Below are 21,282 nucleotides of genomic sequence, written 5' to 3'. Positions count from 1 at the left end.
GAAATCCATGTTGCTGCCTTAACATTCCTTAAACATGTTGCTTAAATAAAACAGTCCTGATTAGCCAATGGCAGACTTTAATCTTAATGTAGTCAAAATAGGAAACTAGGGCAACTTTGTAGTGAAACTGTCTTCATGGGAAAACTACATATTACCTTGGATGACAACAAATGAAAACCTGCAAATTGCCTCTTCCACCATGAACACATAAAACTGGCCCTACCAAGCCAGTGACTGGGAAGGGCCAAGCAACAAGTACAAAAATACTATAACTTTCATAGGCTTCACATCCTATAGAAGAAACTCTTTCGCCACTCTGTTAAACTCTTCTGCAAAGCGCAAGTGTAAATTGTGTTTTCCTTCTGGCATAAGATGCAACCTGAAAAGACAAATGTTGGATAAATTACTAACATGCAAAATACCCTAAACACTTGTAATATTACTCAAGTGCTTAACCAGGCTGACATGCTAGAACTGACATGTATAACCTATTGTAACTATGAAAATAGATCCAGCAAGGCTTTGTTCAGCTGTATGAAGTGCCCTTGCAAAAGGATATAAATTTCTCATAATCTAGAAAACAAAGGCAAAAGCTGCTGCAGACGGTCTGATGCAAAGTGACATGAACTACATGCCTTGCTTCTTGGCTCATTTGAAGCTAAAACCCCATGTCAAATGCTCTGGACTGGAGTACAGTGTATGTAGGTGAAACAGGAGCTTGTCTGCTAGACATACACCTTCTCCCCACCCCAGTGCACACACAAACCATGGTTATGTTGCTTGCTTCCCCCACTACTGGTGCTTGCCACCCCATTACCAATTGGAGGGAAGAACTCCCTAGCTCCAGCACTTGGCACCTTCACAAAGAAACGCTTGACTTTGGGAGAGCAGGGGCTGTGGCTGGGAGCATGTTAGACAGTGTGCTCTTCCCCTTTCTGAATACAGTACAGCTAACGCTCTACACATTTACAGTATCTGGAAGCCAGTCTACTGTGCTCAAGTGATGCGTATTCTCCCTTTAAGCATATTTACTCTTGTAGACTTATGGGGCAATCTATATATTTTACTTGGAAGTTCTACTGGAGGTCTTCTGCACTGGGCCTCCTTTATGCAATTGCCATCTTTATTCATAACTTTATGGAGCACTCAGCTGATAACATTGCCAAACTGTTGCCGTAGTTGTCTTGTACCTCTCCTGAGTAAATTTGGGCTGGGATTTTGTAATAACAAAGGGCTGGTTCAAACAGTACCTCCCTGGTGGTTCTTGTGAATCAAAAGGGGATGTGCTGAGTGTGTGCCTATCATGGTGTCTTTTGGGATGTCCTGATGTCTTCTTGGTCCATCCCTTTATCAGGAGTGGGGGGATTCATCCAAATGGCAGCTTTGCACATGCTCCAAGTACTGTATTTTGAGGGTATCTAGAGCAGCCATTTGGGCAAATACCCCCCTCACACTAAGGGGATGTCACGAGAGGCATGCATTTGGCATGTCTCCCTTCTAATCATATGAAGTGGGAAGATCTAGCCAAACTGGCCCAAAACTGCAGTGCTATCCCATTCAATGTGGACAGGAAGGAAAGCACTACTGAGACCTTGAAAGGGTACTGAAATTGAAAGCTTTCTCACTGTCTGTTCAGCCTGTATTCTTTACCACTACAGTATGGTTGGGAGTGTAACCCCTTGAATAACTGGTTTCCTTGTGCTATCAGTTCCTTTGTAGTGCTGTATAGAAACAACCCCCCCCAGTTAAAGTATTCCCCTAATTTCCCAGTACTGAATCTGCATGGATAAAACCTGTGCTGCATAACTGGTGTGGAGGAATCCTGACCATGGCAAAGCAAACTGCTGGATAACAAAGCACTACAGTTCAATACTCCTTCCAACTCATTGTGGAAAAGCAATGCTTCAGTAGCAATAATGGGCACTGGAGCAGAAGCAACCTGATTTCAGTAGGACACTTAACAGCTATGTATAGGACTGTGCCCTTAGTTAACACTACAGAAGGCTACAAAGTAGCAACTCTGTATAATCACAAAGTGGCTGCAGGCACCTTCAGAGCTGTAAGTGGCAATGGGATATGAGCCTACAAACTGTCCTACAACACCAACTCCTAATTGTCACATGAACATTTTTGGGTTTCAAAGCTAATAATTGGCTGTGAATGGTTACTAGTTTCCCCATGCTTCTGCCCATAACTGGGGGAAAATGTACTCGTGGCCTTCTTCCTGTGCTGCTGACCCCAAATCCTCACAAGTAATGGCAAGTACAGTACAAACAGGAAATGTGGCAATCTCCCTCAAAGGAATTGTGATGGGAAATGCATTGGAGCTCATATGGGGGGAATCCCCCGACTCCCCCCGCCCCATATTGTACCATAAAAGGATGTGTCTGCTTGTAAGCTTTGGGAATTCCTCCCTGCCCCTGCATCAGAGTATAACATGTGAGCTGCTTGTACAATGTGAAGAAGCTCACAAAATGGCTGCTTAAAAGTAACACTAGAAGAATATTGCTCTTCCCAAAGATGTATGGTTTTTTTTGGGGGGGGGGATCAATAAAGGGCATGACTTACTGTGAGCCTCTGATATGTTTGTGAAGATATTCTGGGTGAAAGCGTGGTACCAGTGGGTCTTTCTCCCCATGTATGATTAATGTTGGGCACTTGATATGAGTTAGCAACGACTGACAAATGCTACCTAGGAAAGAAAACAAAATAAAATAGGGGTTTTTTTTAAATGGTAAGAATTGTTACCAGTTAATATGTGACAACAAAAAGGGTAATCAAATTATTGTTTGGAGGGTGTGGGGAGTGCCAGAGTACAACATCCATGACTTGGAGTAACACTAGTGCACTGTTTGCAGCAGTGACCAGCTATATATTTCTGGGACATCAGAAAAGCAACAGCCTTTCCCTGTTCATCCTTAGTATTTGGAATTCAGAGGTATATAAGTAGAACCTGCAACACAATGTTGCATCTGCCTACCTGTGGGCTGTTGTATGATGACTCCTAATTTTATCTTGTATTGCAGCATAGTGAAATAGGCTGTGGTTAAAGGGTCACATATAATATTAACATCCCATGAGAGGGAATATGGTGCAAATATAAGCACATATTCTCAACAGACCTATCCTTTCTAGATTGGTCTAATCCTTTTTTTTTTTTTTTTAAACACCATATCAGCTTCAATGTTATTATTTATTTGATTTCTATACCGCTCTTCCAAAAATGGCTCATGGTGGTTTACACTGGGAAATAATAAAAAATTAAGATGGATCCCTGTCCCCCAAAGGCTCACAACCTAAAAAGAAACACAAGATAGACACCAGCAACAGCCACTGGAGATACTGTGCTGGGGGTGGATAGGACCAGTTACTCTCCCCCCACAAAATAAAGAGAATCACCACATTAAAAGGTGCTTCTTTGCCAAGTTAGCAGGGGTTTCTGTTAGCAGGGATTTCTGTTTATGTTCAGAGTAAAAAGAATATTCTGAAGTTGTATTCACCCTTGAGGAATGATCACACAATTTAAAACATGCTCAAATTCTTGATAAATACATATGTATTGCCACTTTAAAATAAAAACAACACAAAACTAGAGAAGATGAACCAAAAAACCCACCTATGACTGATATCCAAACAGTGACTGACATCCAAACACACCTTTGGGCATTAATTACATCAGCCAAATCTTGAAGTCTCTCATGAGAAGGGAGGCTCTGGGGCTTATAAGGAAGGAGGCACACCAGAAGGGATGGAAGACTGGAGGAGGTGAGGCAAGGCAGCAGGCTTGGACTTTGCCAACTAGTCTTCTCTGTTTGGATTGGGAGATTTATTGCTGCCTCCCACCCCATTCCCCAGCCAGAGAATCAGCCATCTCTTTGACCTTGGGGAGCAGTGCCAACTACCCACAGAGCTGACCTTGCTCCTTTGTAATGGCAGGTCGGTCTAAAATAAATCAGAAATCATTCATGATCTGATTATGGATGAAGGGGCCAACCTGGTATGTATCACAGAGACTTGGCTGGAGAAGACTGGTGGCCTTGTCTGGTCTCAGCTTCTCCCTTCAGGGTACTTTGTTGAGGAGCTTGGTCTTGGACATGGCATGGCATTGGAGTCTCCCAAGCTTATGGTGGTGGGGGACTTCAATGATCACTTTGGGACCAATTTGTCTGGAGTGGCTCAGGAGTTCATAGCAGCCATGACAACTATGGGCCTATCCCAAGCTGTCTTGGGACCAAAGCATGCTGCTGGTCACATGCTTGATCTGACCTTTCACTCTGATCATGGAGGTGCTCCATGGGTGGGATTTCCCCACTGTCATGGATGGACCATGATTTGGTTAAGGTTGGACTTACAATCACATTCCACCCCCACAGGAGTGAGAGGCCTATTAGGATGTTCTGCCTGAGAAGGTTATTGGATCCAAGAAGCCTTGGAAGGATTTAGTGTTGGTTCTGCCAGTGATGCTATTGATGCCCTGGTGGAAAGCTGGAATAGTGAATTTACCAGGGTAGCAGACATGATCTCTCTTAAGCATCTTCTCTGACCTGCTTCAAAACTGGTCCCTTGATATATGAAAGAACTACAAGAGCTGAAGTGGCAAGATAGACAACTGGAGCACAAGTAGAGAAAGACTCAACTTGGATCTGACCGATTACAACATAGAGCACTTTTGAAGACCTATGCTTGGGCAATCTGTGTGGCAAAGAAGTTATTCTTTTCTGTCTGCATTGCATCCTCAAGCTCATGTCCAGCGGAGTTGTTTAGTGTTGTGGAGGGTGGTGGCCTCTCAGCTCCAGTCAATCTTGAAGGAAATTGATTATCTATACCCATTTCAAACTGGATTTTGGGTGGGTTATGGCGTGGAGACTGCCTTGGTCAGCTGATGGATGATCTCCAATTGGGAATTGACAGAGGAAGTGTGACTCTGTTGGTCCTTTTGGATCTCTCAGTGGCTTTCAATACTATCAACCCTCGTATCCTTCAGGACTGTCTGAGGGGGTTGGAAGTGCGAGGCACTATTTTGCAGTGGTTTAGCTCCTTTCTCTCAGAGATTCCAGATGGTGTCATTGGTGGTTCTTTAAAAAGTGCACTTTTATATGGTGTCCCACAGGGTTCCATACTGTCTCCAATGCTCTTTAACATCTACATGAAACTGTTGGGAGAGATCATCAGAAGATTTGGTGCAGGGTGTTATCAGTATGCTTATGACACCCAAATCTCTTTTTCCATGTCAGAGCCATTGGGAAAAGACATAATGACCCTAAATACCTGCCTGGAGGCAGTGCTGGGCTGGATGAAGGATAACAAACTACGACTGAATCCAAATTCAGACAGAGATGATTATTGTGCGGGGTCAGAACTCAGGACACAATTTTGATCTGCTGGTTCTAGACAGGATTACACTCTCCCAGAAGGAACAAGTACACAGTCTAGGAGTGCCTCTGGATCCAAACTTCAATCTGGTGTCTTAGATTGAGGCAGTGGCCAGGAGTGTTTTCTATCATCTTCAACTGATACGCCAACTTTGTCTGTTTCTCAAGATAAATGACCTCAGAACAATACTACATATGGTGGTAATCTCTAGACTTGACCGCAGCTGACTTCTGTGTGGGGCTGCCTTTTGTATGTAGTCTGGAAACCGAAATTGTTGCAAAATGCAAAAGCCAGGTTGGTCTCCAGGTCATCTGCAGAGCCAGCGTGGTGTAGTGGTTAGAGTGCTGGACTAGGACCGGGGAGACCCGAGTTCAAATCCCCATTCAGCCATGAAAACTAGCTGGGTGAGTCTGGGCCAGTCACTTCTCTCTCAGCCTAACCTATTTCACAGGGTTGTTGTGAAAGAGAAACTCAAGTATGTAGTACATCACTCTGGGCTCCTTGGAGGAAGAGTGGGATATAAATGTAAAATAATAATAATAATAATCTCAAAGAGACCATATTACTCCTATATTAAAAGAACTACACTGGCTATCAATACGTTTCCAGGCAAAATACAAAGTGCTGGCTATAACTTATAAAATCCTAAACAGCTTAGACCTGAGGTATTTAAGAGAACATCCTCTTCACTATGAGCCTGAGCACTCTTTGCGATAATCTGGAGAGGTCCGTCTGTAGTTGCTACGAGCTCATCTGATGGCCACTCAGGGATGGGCCTTCTCTGTTACCTTCTCTGAGTGTATTCAAGACTTTGGAATATGCTCCCTGATGAAATAAGAGCCTCCCCATCTCTGACAGCTTTTTAAAAGTCTTTAAAGACACGAAGTGGAACCTAGCCCACTTTTTGCCGATCATCTGCTGTGCGGCTCCCAGCAGCAAACTTCCCAAAGTACCCCTCCGTTAACTTCATCTTTCTGACTGTGACTCTGCGCTGCGGCAACACAGGAGACCCCCGCCGGGAGGCTGAAACAAGCCTCCCAGCCCTGGGGGGTCTCTCCAAGATGCCTGGCATGCTTGTGTGGGGCATCCTGGAACTTCCGGGGGCTGTGCAGTCCCCGATCCTCGCAGCCCCTTGCCGGCTCCATGACAGAGCCGGCAGTCATGTGGGCGGCCGATCCGGCCACCCAGGGCTGGCGGCGTGCTCATCTGCGGGGAGAGCTGGCTAAGCCCGCTCTCCCCGCTAACCCCATTCAGGAGGGTCTCACTAATTGTGAGACTCGCCTCGCAGAAACAAATATATTGGTTCTATACAGTTGATAGTTTAGTGTTAGTCCTAATGAAAGTATTAACCCCACTTTGGTTTTTTTCAGACGGATCAACATGACTACCTGTGAATAATGTCAGTTTGTAAGTGAAAGGAGACTCGAGATATTTCTGTTCAATATATCAAAATAGTTTGGCAGGATTTTTTTGTCTTGTTTTAAATTATTTGTGCCATGAGTGTAATGTAAAGCCACTTAAAAAAAAAATTCACAATCGCTGCAGACTACTATCCAATAAGCTCTAGAATGGCACCAGAATTCAAAAGTATTCTTGTAAGGACTCTCTGGTCACAATGGGAAAGTGTAGTCAAAAATTTAAATAATGGCTAGCAATCAAAACTGCTAAGTTCATTTCCTGACCTTGTTTGCCAGTTCTGTGCTCCTTTAAGTGGTTTAACCTCTCTGTCCTTGATATACTGAATGGCATTTACAATTCAGAAGGTATTTTTTAGATTCTTGGATGAAAAGCTCTACCAAGGTGGAAATTAGGGTTGAACAATTATTGCTTTTTAACTAAAACTGGAAATGATTGACTTGGCCAGAGAAGTGTAAGTAGGGAACATTAGAAACGAGGTGGGAGCAGCAAACAGGAAGCCAGAAAACATTGAATGCACAATTAGACAGAGTGCCTGACATATTGTGCAACAGCACGTCAGCCTAGGAACCTTGCATGAGCTAAATCCCACTTCCTTATTTAGGCTATTGCTTCTGTCTTAAAAAAAGAAATCCATGTATTATTAAATATACATTGAACACTGCTGGCAAAGATTTGCTTTCAGATTATGACCAATTTAGAATGTCTGCCCTTCTGTCCAGAATAAGGGCCATGGAACTGAAAACAAATAACTAGGAAGCAGGAACCAACTTAAGCCTCATCCTCTCTGACCTGATTGCTAGAGCTGATTCAAGAAGGAGGAACTGAAACAGAGCCATACCCTCCTCCCAAACTTCAAATTCCTCCTGACATGATCTCAAAAGCTTCTTGCTCCTCACAAGTAGGAGACCGCTTTTTCCAACTCCTGCTGAGATACAAATCTGCACCTTACAGAAAAAGCAAAATGTCATCCACAGAAAACATTTATGCAGCTGAGTCTCCTCCCACTGGCTTTTATAAAAAGCAAAGAACTGTGAGTGAAAACTGATCCACAGTCAATAAAGGGAAAGCTTCAACTGCATTTAAGTAATAATTTGCTGGAACATGGCAATAATTGTTGTTAGTTATTGCCATATATTTATACCTTGCTTTTCTATAAAAGATCCTCAATGCAGCTAACATCTAATAGACCAAGAACAAAACATACTAAATTAGTGGCTGACATGATGTGCAGTGGCACAGAACCACTGCACACCATGCTGGATCTACTGCGGACTCATAAGGCAGCCCCAAAGAAATAGAGAGAATGGGCAGTTACGCTGCTACAGTTTCCTCCCATTCCCAACAACGGGAGAAACTGAGGCAGCACAGCACTGCTTGTGTAACTACTTGTCCTAGGCAGTGTCAGGACTGCCTTCCAAGTCTGCAACAGCCCCATCATATTGTACATGATGTCAGCTGCTGAAAACAAGATACAAGATGAAAACATCTTAGCATGGCATCAGATCACTATTTGGACATTGCCTGTTGGAAGGCAAGAAAAATGGCGCCAGGTGGATCACCCTGGGAGGAGTTCCATGATCTAGGTACCACAACAACAAAAATCCTTGCCTCTTGTGTCCACCCACAAGTTAACAGCAGGAGACACCAAAGCAGGGCATCCAAAGTCAATCTTAATGCTGGGACAGGTTCAACAGAAGCCAGTTCTTCAGGTATCCTGGACTTTGGCTGTTTAAGGCTTTAAAGGTCAAAACCAGCATGAATCAGGGAGTTACCACAACCTTCTTCCAACAAGCCCTAGGTTTGTGCATATAGCAGTTATTCCATTTTACCCTCAACAACTCTACGGAGTAGGTTTGCTTAAGAATGTCTGACCCAAAGGAACCCAGTAAGCTTCAGGACTGAACGTGTACCTACTGTAAGTGTCCCTGTTCTAAGGCCATCACTATCCACTCTACCACTACTCATCACACATAAAATGGTCTACCTGCCAACATGAGGGCTTGAGTTTCTTTCACAGCTGTGAAGGAGAGGGAATTACAGTAGGGGTGGATTGTCACAGGGCTACTATGGGGTGAAAAAAGTTTGGCTGTGCACATTCCTTCAGCTGTGCAGCAATTAAAGGTACACAGGAGCCCTAGTCTGATGTAACCCAAAAGACTAGTACTTCTTTTTAAAATGAGCTAGAGTCCTTCCATCTCCCCAGACCCCTTCTCAAGCTACCCTAGCCTCCAGGGGTGTAGGTATAATTGAATGAGGTGGGACAAATGTCCCTGGGTTCCATGGGGTGGTGCTGTGTTGCCTGGGCAATAGCTTGCTCTTTGTTCTTGTGGCAGGGTGTGTGTTTATGCCATTATTATTTGCATCTGTGCAAGAGAAAAGGTGTGTGGAGAATGTTTTGTTTTTCACCATTTCACAAGGAGAGGAGGAGGAGAAGGTGGACATCTTCACTTCCTGTCCTAGAGCCAACTACCTGTTATGCGCCTGATACTTTTATTTGCACATCTTTTGCCACTTCACTCTTTCCTGCTCCAACCTATCTTGTCGGAGGGCTATAGGCCACCTCCAGCCTCAAAGGCAGGATGCCTCTGAGTACCAGTTGCAGGGGACTGACAGCAGGAGAGAGGGCATGCCCTCAACTCCTGCCTGTGGCTTTCAGTGGCATCTGGTGGGCCACTGTGCGAAACGGGATGCTGGACTAGATGGGCCTTGGGCCTGATCCAGCAGGGCTGTTCTTATGTTCTTACTCTAGGGTGGCCAGGGGCAAGGGGAAAAACAGCAAGGGCTTCCAGAAAACAACAGTGGAAGTGTTATGCCTTGCTTGTGAGCTCCCAGGGGCTTCTGGCTTGCCACTCCTGGAGGCAAGGTGTTTGGTTACATGAAACTTTGGCCTCACCCAGCACAGCAATTATTCTGTTCTCATCCCTGAAACCAGCAAATTCGCAGTCTTGTTTCACTGTTCATTGTACTCCCCTTCCCCGCATCTTGCATCAAATATTCTGGGCTAGAAATCACAAAAATTCAGCATTAATTAAAACACAAAAACCCTGCAATTCCAGGGGCATAAGTGTACAGGAAACATGTAGAGGGTATTTTGAAGACAGTGACAGACAAATGTGAAATGCAATGCGACAAACATTTTGGTACTGTCAGACACAGCCTAAAACCCATCACTGCCAGTTTAATTTTGCCCTGTGGATTTCTTACCACCTGGTTGGTATAAAAACTGAGATATTCCGTCTACCCAGGCTTCACAGGTTTTGCTGAAGTATTCATGTCCATACATTTCTTCCATTGGCTTTCTAGCTCTTTCGCTCCATTTTGAAACATCACGAATAGCTGCATACAATGAAATTGAATATGCATGTTAACCCATTTTCAAGTAGCATCAAACTGCCCAGGGGCTCATCTTAAATTGTTTTTTTTAAGGTTTTGTAAATTGTGGACGAAGCAAGTCATTTAATGGTACTAGAGAAAGACGTGCTGTTCTGGTAGCTCCAGGTCTTAACACTCACATCAATTTTGGAGGATGAATAATACAACTGACGGAAGCCTGGGCGGGTGTGCAGCTGGGGGAGTCAGTCATGTGACTTGCCTCTGGGGGCACCCCCAAGGCAGTGGGCCCCCAGACAACCATCTCCCCTTGCCCTATTATAGTTACGCCCCTGCTATAGGCACATTCACACATTGTGTTCAACAGTCTTATAACCAGTGTACGCAGATACATGTCTGTACACAGGTAGAATCATTCACATGTTATTTTGAACGTAAGTGCAGAAGTACACTTCCTGTACCATACATTTGAAGGACCTGTATCCATGTTCACTTCTAAATTGAACACAGGTACAGTCATTCACACCAACACATGTATGAATGTACAGACATCTGTACAGCATAATGTCTGAATTGGGCTTACATGATTTGAGGCACTCCACATTTTGCAAATTATTTCAAATTACTTGGAGTAAGTGCAGAGTAAGTTGTAATCAGAGTTCCTTTTTAATTTACATAGAGTCCCTTTGCTATGTTGGCTGCAAGACTGCAGAATGAACAAAGCTCTGTTAGCTTAGTAAAAGATTTTTACCCTGCCTAAAGGAGATCCAAGGCCCTACTTAGTATCCAATCCTAGAAACAGAACTTAACCTGAGCTGAATGCCTTCCTGTCTACAAGGGTAGATTTATGATTATTCATAATACTCGCCAGGAACAAAACAAACCTCAGAGCCAGTGGGGGAGACACCCATACAACCACATCTCAGATAACACCCACAAAACATTCTAAGAGAACTGCTTGCGTGTGTGGGAGAGAATCAAAATTTCCCAGCAACAGCAACCCACATTTTCTAGTAGTTGAACGGTAATTTCTCCACAATGAAATCACTGGCTTGGAGAAAAGATGCTTGGATCCCTTTTCAAAAGATATGCTAATTTGGATCCTGCAGAGCCACTATATAAGCTCAGTGTATTCAAAGTGAGAAAGGGGGGTGGGGGTAGGGAATCCACAAAAAGGCCTTCTCTGGAAAGCCCAAATGTAATAACATGGGATGGAACCTACAGTTCCGTATCAAAAAAATATGCAAAAAACCTGTGAAACTCATGGTGATAAAAAAAAATCTTGTCAGAATTATCAAAATGGAATGCTAGAAATTAAGAGTATTAATAGAGCTGAAAATGCTAAAAATGAGCACTTGTTTTACTAATATAAAATGCATTAGATCCACACCTGCTTATTAACTGGATCTTCTCAAAACATGCCACTTACTTTGTAGCTAGTCTCTGCTGGAAGATATCCATGGATATCCATTGGTAACATTATAGCATCACCCTAACATCTATCCCTTCTCAGTCAGCTCTCAGATTTCAGTTTCTATCTGGGATATAACAAGTAATCGTTCAGTGGAACTGCAAAATGTATGTAGCAGTTTGTATTAGCTCTCCCACACCACCTTTCATATATAGAGAAATGCAACAATACTTCTTAGCACAAAATTATAGTTTTACTTTTTGTAAGTTAGGATCAGTTTTGTGCATAGTGCTGGCACAAGATTCAGAGATTTGTGGGGACCCTTTGCCAAGTGCCTTTGTGTGCCCCTTTAGTGGCAGTGTGTGTGGGGGGGCATGGTAGCTATGCTGGAGGCCATCGTATGTTTCATTTTTAATGCACTGCCCCCATTGTTGCATTACCACACACAATTGTGGGGGCAAAGGCATTGTATTACAGGTAAAGGAAGATGGCAGCCTCTGACACAGTTGCTCAGGAGTACTCTGAGCTGCCACCGCTGTAGAAGAAAGCCCCACAAGGGTTTGGGGGGGTTACCATAGTAATAGCAGCTGCCTGGAGTGCATCTCCACACTGGCGGCTGCAATTTTCTTCCACCAGGGCCTCAGAGGTCAGCCAGGGGGCATTTGATACCCCCTAGACCCTTGGCCTTTACCCCAGGTTGCCAGTCCCGAAAGCAAGCCTTCAGTAGGGAGGAAGGGCAGGAAAGTCCTGTTCGTGGCTCTCTGGATCCAACTCATTGAGCCTATTCATTCAACTGACAACTGTTCTACCCAGGTTTGGGAGCCATGTGCACTCCAAATGTTTGTTTGTGTGGGAGCAAACAGCTAGGTAGGAGGAGGGAGAAGTGATTATGTGGGAGACAGGAGCTGGCTAGGACAGCTTATCCTCAAATGCTGGGTATGAAAGTTGGGTAGGATGATGTTGTCCTACCCAGCTCCCACACAATCACTTCTCCGACCTAGTTGTTTATTCCCACACAACCGAAAACTGGGAGTGTGCACAGCTCCCAAATCTGTGTAGGGCACTTGTCCTACCCAGTTTTCAGTTGTGTGAACTGCCTCACTGTGTTTTGACTTGAGCATAAGTAAAATCTTTCACAAAATATATACTGTAGTTGCCATTACTTCAATTTTGGAAACATTTATGGTTCTCCAGAAAAGAAAACTAGACAAGAGCTTTGAGATACACTTTCTTAATTCTTCTTTTACATACCATTGTAAAGTTCCACATCCTTCTCAGTAACACTGGAATTGGCTCCCCATACCACCATTTTGTGGATCAGATTTGGATATTTGGCAGCAGCAATAAGTGCCGTAATTCCACCATCACTCCATCCCAGCAAAGAGAACTTCTTAAATTTCAGTGCCTTGTTTAGTACAGAGAAACAGAATGAAAATAACTGGTTTTCACCACCACTGAATGACTTTATCTGGTCAGATGTTTCTCGAGAAGCAACACTTTCCCACTGAAAACAAGGGGTTTTAAAAGTGCTCATGTTTAGCTACACTGTAGTTGTTGAATATATTGACAATTTATCAAAATGGTAAGTAGCTTCTTCCTTTGAGATCACAACCATCTACTGACTGTAAAAAAGACAAGTTGTTCTAGTAAGAACTAATCAGCCTACTTTCCTTTCACTGTCTCTACAACTGGACTAAATTTGGCTCTGTGAGGTCCACAAGTTAGATTTCGTGCACCTCAAATGTTCATGCATCCGCCATCTTGGACTGAGGTGGATGACATCATTACAAACTACACCACTGAGGTGTCCCAGTGTGTCACTCACTACAACTGTACCTAATTTGGTTCAAATCACTTAGTCCTCAAGTTAGTGTACTTGTGCCTCAAAGGTTCACACGTCCACCATTTTGGATTGGAGTGGATGTTATTATCACAAACTATGCCACTGAGGTATCCCTACAGCTGCAGCAAATTTAATTCAAATCAGTTAGATTGTCCACAAATTAGCCTGCTTGCGCCTCAGATGTTCATGGAGCTGCCATCTTGAATTGGAATGGATGACACACCACGTCATTTGGGCATCCCTATGTGTCCATTCAGCTGTAGCAAATTTGGTTCAAATCAGTTAGACTGTCCACAAGTTAGTGCACTTGCACCTCAAAAGTTTATGAGTCTGCCATCTTGAATTGGGGTGGATGACATCATCACAATCTTCACCGTTGGGGTGTCCCTACAGCTGTAGCAAATTTGATTCAAATCAGTTAAGCAGTTCACAAGTTAGCTCACTTGCACCTCAGAGGTTTATGGTTCCACTATCTTGAATCATCATCACAAACTACACCACTGAGGTGTCCTTGTGTGTCACTCACTACAACTGTACCCAATTTGGTTTAAATCAGTTAGTCCACAAGTTAGCCCACTTGCACTTCAGACGTTCATGCGTCTGCCATCTTGGATTGGGGTAGATGACAACATAACAAACAAGGCCATTGAGGTGTCCCTACAGCTGCAGCAAAGTTGGTTCAAATTGGTTAAGCTGTTCACAAGTTAACCCACTTGAGCCTCAGAAATTTAAGGGTCCACCATCTTGAATCGTTGTGGAAGACATCATCATAGACTATGCTGTTGAAGTGTCCCTGCATGCCACTCACTGCAACTGTACGTAATTTGGTTTAAATTGGTTAGACAGTCCACAAATTAGCCTGCTTGTGCCTCAGATGTTCATGTGGCCACCATCTTGAATTGGTGTGGATGACATCACCACACACCTCACCATTTGGGCATCCCTATGTGTCTCTACAGCTGTAGCAAATTTGGTTCAAATCAGTTAGCCAGTTCACAGGTTAGCCCACCTGAGCCTCAAAAATTTGCATGTCTGCCTCTTGGATTGGGGTGGATGACATCATCACAAACTATACCATTGAGGTGTCCCTACAACTGTACCCTATTTCGTTCAAATTGGTCCAGGTGTTGCGAAGTTCATAGCGGGGGACACACGGACACACACACAGAATGCCAGGTGATCTCATAAGCCTACTGGGAAGTAGGCTAAAAAGAGCACCCCCCCATTCATATAACTCTTGTGCTCAGTTTGTGCTCCAACAGTATACACAGGATTCCCTGGGGAGTAGGGTCCACTAGATTTTTCTATGGGAAGTGCAGAAAGGTCCACGGCAAGAAAGGAGAGAGAAATTGTGGAATGGGCAAGCCAAAGGAACCGCTGACTGACAACAATTTAATCATCACTAACTACTCCTATTAATTTCAAGGGGACTACTCCAGAGCCATTTAATCTGGCTGTCAGCTGTTATTAGCAGCATTCTTTGCTCTGAAATAAGATTAAAAATTCAGCGGCATGATGGCATGTGGAGTAGCTCAATTCACTTGTAAACTGTTAAAATGGACATGTGCCTCTCCCCAGGCACCATTCTCACCCCCACAGTCTGTCCTCCCAGGCTTTGTCTCCAGCCAGGCTCCAATATCATTGCACCAATTGTCTGGGATGACCTCCGGGGGTGGGGTGGGGTGGGTGTATTCAATGCCACTCTCCCCGCCTTCACACTTATTTTAAACCACTCTCCTCACCATTCCCTAGCTAGCTGAAAGGGTCATCTCAGTGTACAGCATCTGTGAAAAAGGCAAATAACATGCTAAGAATCATTAGGAAGGGGATTGAAAATAAAAATGCTAATATTATAATGCCCTTATACAAATCTATGGTGCGGCCACATCTGGAGAACTGTGTACAACTTTGGTCACCCTGGATAGAAGGATATTGTAGAAATGAAAAATGTACAGAAGAGGGCATCCAAGATGATCGGGGGCCTGGAGCGCCTTCCTTATGAGGCAAGGCTACAGCATCTGGGGCTTTTTCATTTGGAAAAGAGGCAACTGAAAGGACACATAATAGATGTCTAGATGTCTATAAAATTATGCATGGACTAGAGAGAGTGGACAGAGGGAAATTTTCTCCCTCTCTTACAACACTAGCACCAGGGGTCATCCCATGAAACTGAAGACTGGGAACTTTAGGACCAACTAAAGGAAGTACTTTTTCACACAACGCTAAATAAATAAATAAATAAATAAATAAATAAATAAATAAATAAATAAATAAAAATAATCAGTCTATGGAATTCTTTGCCATGGGATGTGGTGATGGCCACTAGTTTGGATGGCTTTAAAAGGTGCTTAGACAAATTCATGGGGCACAGGTCTATCAATGGCTAATAGACCGGAGGCTATAGGCTACCTCCACCCTCAGAGGAAAGATGCTTCTAAATACCAGTTGCAGGGGAGCAACAGCAGGAGAGAGGGCATGCCCTCACCTCTTGCTTGTAGGCTTCTCAGACGCATCTGGTAGGCCACTGTGTGAAACAGGATGCTGGACTGAATGGGCCTTGGGCCTGATCCAGCAGGGCTGTTCTTATGTTCTTATGCTCTTAAATATGGACAATTCCCAATTTTAGCATGTTGGTTTTCATACAGTTTCGAAGCCACACATTATCTGTGGTTAAGACTTGCTTGCTTATTGCCACCCCTAGTGCTTAAAACCTACAGAAGGATAAAAGATATCCAGTTTTCAGAACAGTGTTTCAAAAGAACTATTCCTTACTATAGAACAGATTTACCTGCATCAAATCAACAGCATCTTTTGCATCTCTTTCAAAGAAATCTGGAGGGAAATCTCGATCTGGTGGGATAGACTTTCCATATCCCCGAGGGTCCCAGGCTATGACTGTGAAGAGCTGCTTGTTCATAGTCTTCAGCTGTGGTCCAAAATCAGTCTGACCACTCCCTAAAAAAATTATTGCGGGACCATCACAACCACAGCATCAATAATAATTATACACACTATATACGTTTAAAAAGACAACTATGAAATGAACAGAGTCATGAGAACAACATGATATTCACAGTAACAGACACTCCCTTAAAGGAGCTAACAATGGTGCACTCTTTGCAATTAATCCCCATTGGTTATATGAGTATCTATGATTGGGGAAATGCTCCTTAATGCATCACAGAAATTCTATGCACTGGGGCTGGTCACACAAACATTCCTTAAAAGGGCATTTATTATAGACTTTTTAACCTATTATTATACAACTCTAAAAGAAAATTAACATTAACATCACCAGACATAACAGAATGGGCAATAGTTTGCTAAGGAGATGGGCAGGTACCTAATGAATAAGGCAAGACAGCACTTCAGATTTTTAATAGTAGAAAAGCTTGGCCTAGATTTGGTGCTCTTCCCTTCTTTTGCTGTGTATGAAGATCAAAGTACAGAGTCCCTCCCATACAATGGGCCAGGTTGTGTTTATTCCAGAGTGATGCTCTGTGAGGGGGCAGAGCACTGTGGAGAAATTAAAATGTCTCCTCCAGCTGCACTGGCACTGAGAGTAGAATCACTGTTGCCACCTCTGCTGGGTAAGCTTGCTAGGGCCCAGCCATCCACATGGGAATGAGATTGGCATTCCCTGGGCACCAGCGGTAACTAACAGTGGTAATCAGTGCCAGTGCAGCTGGAAGCACCATTTTAATTCCCCCACAATGCCCTGGCCCCCAACATAGCATCACTGGGAAGGTCTTGGGGGTGGTGATCCGTGGTTGTGGGTCCTTCAGGCACATTGTGGCTCCAGCCTTTGTGTGAGTGTCATGTCCTTACACCAGTCTTGAGTGCAGGGAAAGGAGGCATCAACACATCCAATTTCAGTTATTTCCGTACAGATTTAAATCAGCTACGGGGTTGACACCATTCTGTATGAAACATGTCTAAACCAGTTCAACACAGATTCAAAAGGTCTGAACCAATTTCTGAACCACTTGTTAAAGTTAGTGGTTGGCATTCTGTGCAGCAGAATGTCAGGGTTAAGGACCTGCTGTGCTGTGCCTCTTGAAAGGCAGCCCCAGCAGTGTAGCATGACGGGACAGTCATGGGATGACTTTAAGCTGCTTCTGGGGAGTCAGGCAGCGCTATTTCCATCAGAAACACTGGAAGTTGCACAGCAGCCCCGGCTGGTCCCTAATGCCAACATTCCACTGCGCAGAATGTCATCCAATGGCTGGACCAGCAAGTTTAAAAATACTGGTGAAACTGAAGCAAAACAGAACCCAGATTTTCAATGGCTCTCAACTCCCTAGTACAGAATCAGTTCCTACAACACTACTTTAAAATATAGCCACACTTTTGGTAACACTACCAACACATTATGTGCTAGTTCAGTTGCATTTCACTTCAGTAAAAGCATATCAAGAATAAGTTATACATAAGACAAAAGACCCAAACCTAACATGCCGGGAAGCAGCAGAACTACATGGTTTCCATCTCCTGTTTGTTGATAATGCAAGTGGACACCATTCACTTCTACTTTAGCTGAGGTTATGGCTGTGCTAGAAGAAAGAAACATTCAACACTTTAGTTTAATGGCACTGAAGTCACTTAATAAAATGCTTCAGATGAGACATACAAGATATGATGTAAGGCATACATGAACAATGGACCCACAGTGCATCTGAATACAGGACAAGTTCTTAGCAACAAATAATTCTTAATAGCAAGCAATTAAATATTCCTACAAACTCTACCTTACTTCAACACATTCTAGCTACCTCCTCTATTTTCCCTCTTAAATACGTACTTTAAAAACTGTAAAGTTTCACGTAAGGTTATAGCTGTCTAGGATATTCAGGGATAGAGCTAACTGAGCACCATGCCCTGCTAACAGAGCAAAGAGGCACCTTTAAAAAGTGGTGATTCTCTTTATTTAGCAGTGGGAGAGCAACTGGCACAGCATCCCCCGTGGCTGTTGCTGGTGTCTATCATGTTTCTTTTTTAGATTGTGAGCCCTTTGGAGACAGGGAGCCATTTTATTTATTTATATCTATGTAAACTGCTTTGGGAACTTTGGTTAAAAAGCGGTATATAAATATCCGCCATATTCATATAGCTACAACCCTTCCTCCAGAGAGGAGCCTTCCAGACAAGAAAAGGAAAATATATTGGTCAACATCTTGACTAAAAAAGCATCAGTGCAGCGATGTTCTGGACTAAGGCTGCGTCAGTGCACATGGGGATGGAAACAATCTCTCATTCCTTCCGCAGCTGTTGAGATTCAGGGACATATTTTGGGGGCAGAAGAAAGGGACAATTGCACACACACCCATGTGTGCCTCTATAGCCATAGTCTAGGACTCAACACTGCTGTACCAATGTTTTGTTTGTCTGAATGGTGGTCACTGAATAGGAAAGAAGGAAATGAATACGAAAGATCGTCCCCCCCTAAAAGTCAAAAAGAAGCAAGAAATAAAAGGAAATAGGAAAGAAGTGGGAAAAGAACTAGAGGGAGGGATGCTCCATCAATGTTCGCAGGAATCTGCCAGGGTCCAAGGTGTCTTCACTTACGAATTTGAATACTATTCACCTGGCCTTTTATATATTTTTCCTTGGCCAAGAGTGATCAGTTACCCCAAACTTCCCACTATATTTTTCTTTTCAAGGACCACTCCACTCTACAGTTTCTTAGTCCCTTTTGAAGCCTTCTTTGCCAAAAGGAAGTGCACCTGTCCAGAAATTCCATCTTTAGATTCTAGGCTGTTGTTGGGGCACCTTCAACATGCCACCTTCTCTCCACATCCTTTTGCTTACAATATAGCCTTATGAAGAATTCTGCAAAACCTGACGGTTTTCTGTTTAATGCTTTGGATGGTTCTAATAAAAATATTACCCTGTTCTGGACTGTGGATTTAAATGTAGCCTTACCAAAGGCTATCAGCTGTGGTGGCACAGTGAGGAAGTAGCTTGCCTAGGGAGCAAGAGGCTGTTAGTTCAAATTCCCCTGCCAGTGTGCTTCCCAGACTGTGCCTAGTAAATACACATTTCATAGTCACCTATATTGGGCAGCAGCGATATAGGAAGGTGCTTGAGGCAGATGCTCACTTCAGTGACAACGGCAAAGACGTTCCACTATGCTCAGTGGGGTTTATGCCAAGTGTGGATAGGACTAAACTTTTTTTTTTTTTTAAAGAATCGGATTATAGGTTTTACTTTGTAGAAGTCAGGCTAGATGCTAGGGTTGTCACTAGGGTTATCACTCAGTTAGACCCCTGCTAACTGAGCAAAAGAGAAAGCTCTTAAAGTGGTGATTCTCTTATATTTAGCAGGGCTAGAGCAACTGGCCCTATCCAACCCCAGCACAACATCCCTCTAGTGGCTGTTGATGGTATTGGCCTTGTGTTTCTTTTTAGATTGTAAGCCCTTTGGGCACAGGGGACCATCTTATTTATGTATTATTTATTTTTCTATGTAAACTACTTTGAGAACTTTGGTTGAAGAGCGGTATAAATATTCATAGTCGTAGTAATTGCCACTAACCAGAATTTCACTGGCCCAGCCAGAATTCATTATCCTAGCCAGTTCCAGAGAACAAAAAAATAAAATAAAAATATGGCGGGGGTGGGAGGGATTGTGTATGTTCCGCAGGACTTTGCTACTGTTATCTCACCACTTTCTGTTATGTATTTCTTTAACAAAGAAAATATAGTCGCCTTAGGGGGCGCTCTTCACATGCTTGGAGGCACGATGCCCTAGCTCCGTTTTCAAACACACACATGCTGGTTTCCCTCACAAAGGGCATCAAGCGCTCGCATATTCTCCGAGGCCTTTAAAAAGGCTTTGTTGTTGTGAAACAAAGGATAGTCATAGGCACTTGATAATTCTTCAGAAGCACGCTGCCCGCGGTGCCATCATTTCTGCAAACAAAAACTAGCAACCCTGCTGGGTGCTATTGCCACGGAAAACAGACCAGCTCCAGCCTGAGCGCCTCGATCAAATTAAACCACGCGCTCCCTCCGAAGCCCGGAAAATACTTCTCTGACCCACCTAAACTAGCACGCACTTGCCCGGCGGCCCGCTTAACATTTGCACAAACACGCACCGCCCTCCTGGGCCATCAACCGCGCCTGCGCACGCACAGTCGCTTCGGGCCCCCTCCCCCCACCGATCGTAACCGGGCCCCTTCCGTTCAGCCACTGGGCCTTGCCATTCCCCTGGAACAAGAAGGCTTCACCTGTAGGAAGCCGCGGGTTTCTGGGGTCGGTGCGTAGCCCACTGCGCAGACTGGGACTGGGAGAGCTGCGAGAGGAGGCGGCGCAGCAGCGGTACCCCTCCACCTCCGGCCGCTCGAGCCATTTCTGCTGCTCTGTCTATTCCCCGTCGGGTTTGCCGTGGCTCCGCCTTCGTCCTGCTTGCTCTCCTTGGGTTACTGATTATCTTTTCTCCCAGGGAAGGCCGTAGGATTGAATGGAATCACAACAGATTTAAAACCGCTCTTTGTGTCTGTCTCCTATTTCCTAGTAAAACTGCACGAAAAATAGGTAGCCCTGACTGTGTCCCGGTTTTTGTTGTTGTTGTTCTGTGTTGTTGGGGGAGGGTTGGATTCAAAGTAGAGTAAAGTGTGCCAGAGCCCTGTGATTGTCTTTGGTAGAATACAGGAGGGGTTTACCATTGCCATCTCCCACACAGAATGAGATGATTGATGATGCCTTTTAGCCTCTTTCTATATTGCTGCTACCGGATATAGGTATTTCCCATACCAGAGGGGATTTGAACCGGCAACCTCTGGCTTGCTGTTCAAGGAGAGCAGGTCTTGTGGTAGCAAGCATGACTTGTCCCCTTAGCTAAGCAGGGTCTGCCCTGGTTGCATATGAATGGGAGACTTGATGTGTGAGCACTGTAAGATATTATT

General features: G+C 44.0%; 1 protein-coding gene across 2 annotated transcripts; it reads right to left on the bottom strand.

Annotated features, from left to right (window-relative positions):
- Positions 1-60: 60 nt before the first annotated feature.
- On the bottom strand, positions 61-20,806 carry BPHL (biphenyl hydrolase like). 2 transcript variants are annotated; one of them, XM_053243523.1, is made up of 7 exons: positions 20,605-20,796; positions 17,826-17,929; positions 16,165-16,331; positions 12,785-12,938; positions 9,997-10,128; positions 2,569-2,692; positions 61-379 (listed from the first exon to the last, which is right to left on the bottom strand). In XM_053243523.1, the coding sequence occupies exons 1-7, from the start codon at positions 20,724-20,726 to the stop codon at positions 292-294; spliced, it is 891 nt and encodes a 296-aa protein (XP_053099498.1). In that variant the 5' UTR covers positions 20,727-20,796; the 3' UTR covers positions 61-291. The 2 variants fall into 2 exon arrangements, with proteins under 2 accessions (XP_053099498.1, XP_053099499.1); XM_053243524.1 differs by lacking the exon at positions 2,569-2,692 and having other exon boundaries at positions 20,605-20,806.
- Between the last annotated feature and the right edge of the window lie 476 nt (positions 20,807-21,282).

Source organism: Hemicordylus capensis, chromosome 4, assembly GCF_027244095.1.
Source record: "Hemicordylus capensis ecotype Gifberg chromosome 4, rHemCap1.1.pri, whole genome shotgun sequence".
In the NCBI taxonomy this organism is placed as follows: domain Eukaryota; kingdom Metazoa; phylum Chordata; class Lepidosauria; order Squamata; family Cordylidae; genus Hemicordylus; species Hemicordylus capensis.
The sequence above is the reverse complement of the archived record's forward strand: the minus strand, read 5'-3'. Positions and strand labels throughout refer to the sequence as shown.

Coding starts and splice junctions, on each gene's coding strand:
- BPHL (XM_053243523.1), bottom strand. CDS start 20,726: ATGGCTCGAGCGGCCGGAGGTGGAGGGGTACCGCTGCTGCGCCGCCTC. Junction 17,930..20,604: donor AAACCCGCGGCTTCCTACAG/GTGAAGCCTTCT, acceptor TCTTTCTTCTAG/CACAGCCATAACCTCAGCTA. Junction 380..2,568: donor AAACATATCAGAGGCTCACA/GTAAGTCATGCC, acceptor TTGTCTTTTCAG/GTTGCATCTTATGCCAGAAG.